General features: G+C 57.0%; 1 protein-coding gene across 1 annotated transcript; it reads right to left on the bottom strand.

The window, feature by feature from the left end:
* Positions 1–518: 518 nt before the first annotated feature.
* Positions 519–1,353, bottom strand: LOC104463576 (transcription factor 21-like). Its single transcript, XM_010075960.1, has one exon. It carries the CDS (start codon positions 1,227–1,229, stop codon positions 519–521), a length of 711 nt encoding a protein of 236 aa, XP_010074262.1. The 5' UTR covers positions 1,230–1,353.
* Between the last annotated feature and the right edge of the window lie 2 nt (positions 1,354–1,355).

Genomic DNA, 1,355 nt, shown 5'->3' with positions numbered 1-1,355 from the left:
AGATCTTGCCCACCCACAGTTTGCATCAGTTGCATGTATTTTTAGAGCTTCAAACTGGATGTTTCTGGTGGCCAGGGATGGTGGTGTGACCCTGGGTGGCTGCAGAAAGCTTTCTGTGGGTGGTAGGAGCAGCAGGAGGGACACCTTACAGCCCAGGGAGGCTTTGTGGAGGGTTCCTGGGGCAGACACCCCCCGGGGAGTCCACACCGGTATTTATTTCTCCTTTGCCAGTATACATGGATAGAAGTGTCCCAGACCCAGCAAATCCAAACAGCTGAGTGCAGAGACCCAAGAGCTCTGTCTTTAAAAAGCTAGGGCTTGAGGGGACTGTTATGCAGGAAACATTGGTGGGGGGGGGGGAGTAAGAGTAAATCCCGGGTCTTTGGCTTGGGTCTTTCCTAAAACATACCTTTCTCTACCCAAATTCCTATACCTGCCTGCTCAAAAGCAGAAAGCTTCCATCAGCCTGCTGAGGTTTCTCAGCCATTTCTGGGGCAGTAAAGCCTGTCCCTGCCTATCTAGGGCCAGCGTGGCCCCCGCCTGTCCCCTGGAGGGGATTGCCAGGAGCAGCGGATGGGGTCCGGGAGGCTCATCTCTTGGGGCACAGGGTGGGAGGGCAGCTGGGAGCCTGTCCCCTCACACAGTGCCCCTTGCCACCCCGCTGGCACCAGGCTCTCTGTGAGAAGCACAGCAAAATTATCTCCCTGCACATGCCCCATCCCCGTTCCTCTCCCCATGCTTGCCGGCAGAGTGCCTGGCCCCGGAGGGCTGTGACTTACCAGGTTGACTGGGTGGATGTAGCCATTTTCGTACTTGTCGTTGGCCAGGATCTGTCTCAGGTGAGCGATGTAGCTGGAGGCCAACCTCAAGGTGTCCAGTTTGGAAAGCTTGGTGTCTGGGGGCACCCAGGGCAGGGTGGTCTTAAGCCTGGAGAAGGCTTTGCTAAGGACCCTCATCCTCGCCCTCTCCCTGGCGTTGGCAGCGTTTCTCTGGACCTGTTTCCCCTCCTGGCTCACTCCATTTAAAGGGCTCTTCTTGGGGGGAGCTTTTTTCCTCTTGCCCGAGGCCCCTCTCCCCTTCTGAGGGGAGCCATTCTCGCCATTGGATCCCTCCTCGTTGCTCTCGTTGGATGCCCCAAACTCTTTGTTAGTATCCATTTTCAGGCCATCGCACTCCAGCATCTCCACCTCTTGCAGATCTTCCACATCACTGAGGGACCCAGTGGACATGGTCTGGAAGATGCCAAAGGACCAACGGGAAGGGGGGTGGGGGGAAAGGCAGCTCCTCAAAATCTACTTCAAGGCGGTGGAGGAGAGAAGGGGCGCCAGTATTTTCCTCCTCTTCCCGCCCCCCCC

This window comes from Pterocles gutturalis, unplaced genomic scaffold (genome assembly GCF_000699245.1).
Source record: "Pterocles gutturalis isolate BGI_N339 unplaced genomic scaffold, ASM69924v1 scaffold5383, whole genome shotgun sequence".
Taxonomy (NCBI): Eukaryota; Metazoa; Chordata; class Aves; order Pterocliformes; family Pteroclidae; genus Pterocles; species Pterocles gutturalis.
Note: the sequence above shows the minus strand (reverse complement) of the source record. Positions and strands in the feature narration are given on the sequence as shown.

What these genes read in the sequence shown, in the direction of transcription:
- LOC104463576 (XM_010075960.1), bottom strand. Translation starts at nt 1,229, where the DNA reads ATGTCCACTGGGTCCCTCAGTGATGTGGAAGATCTGCAAGAGGTGGAG.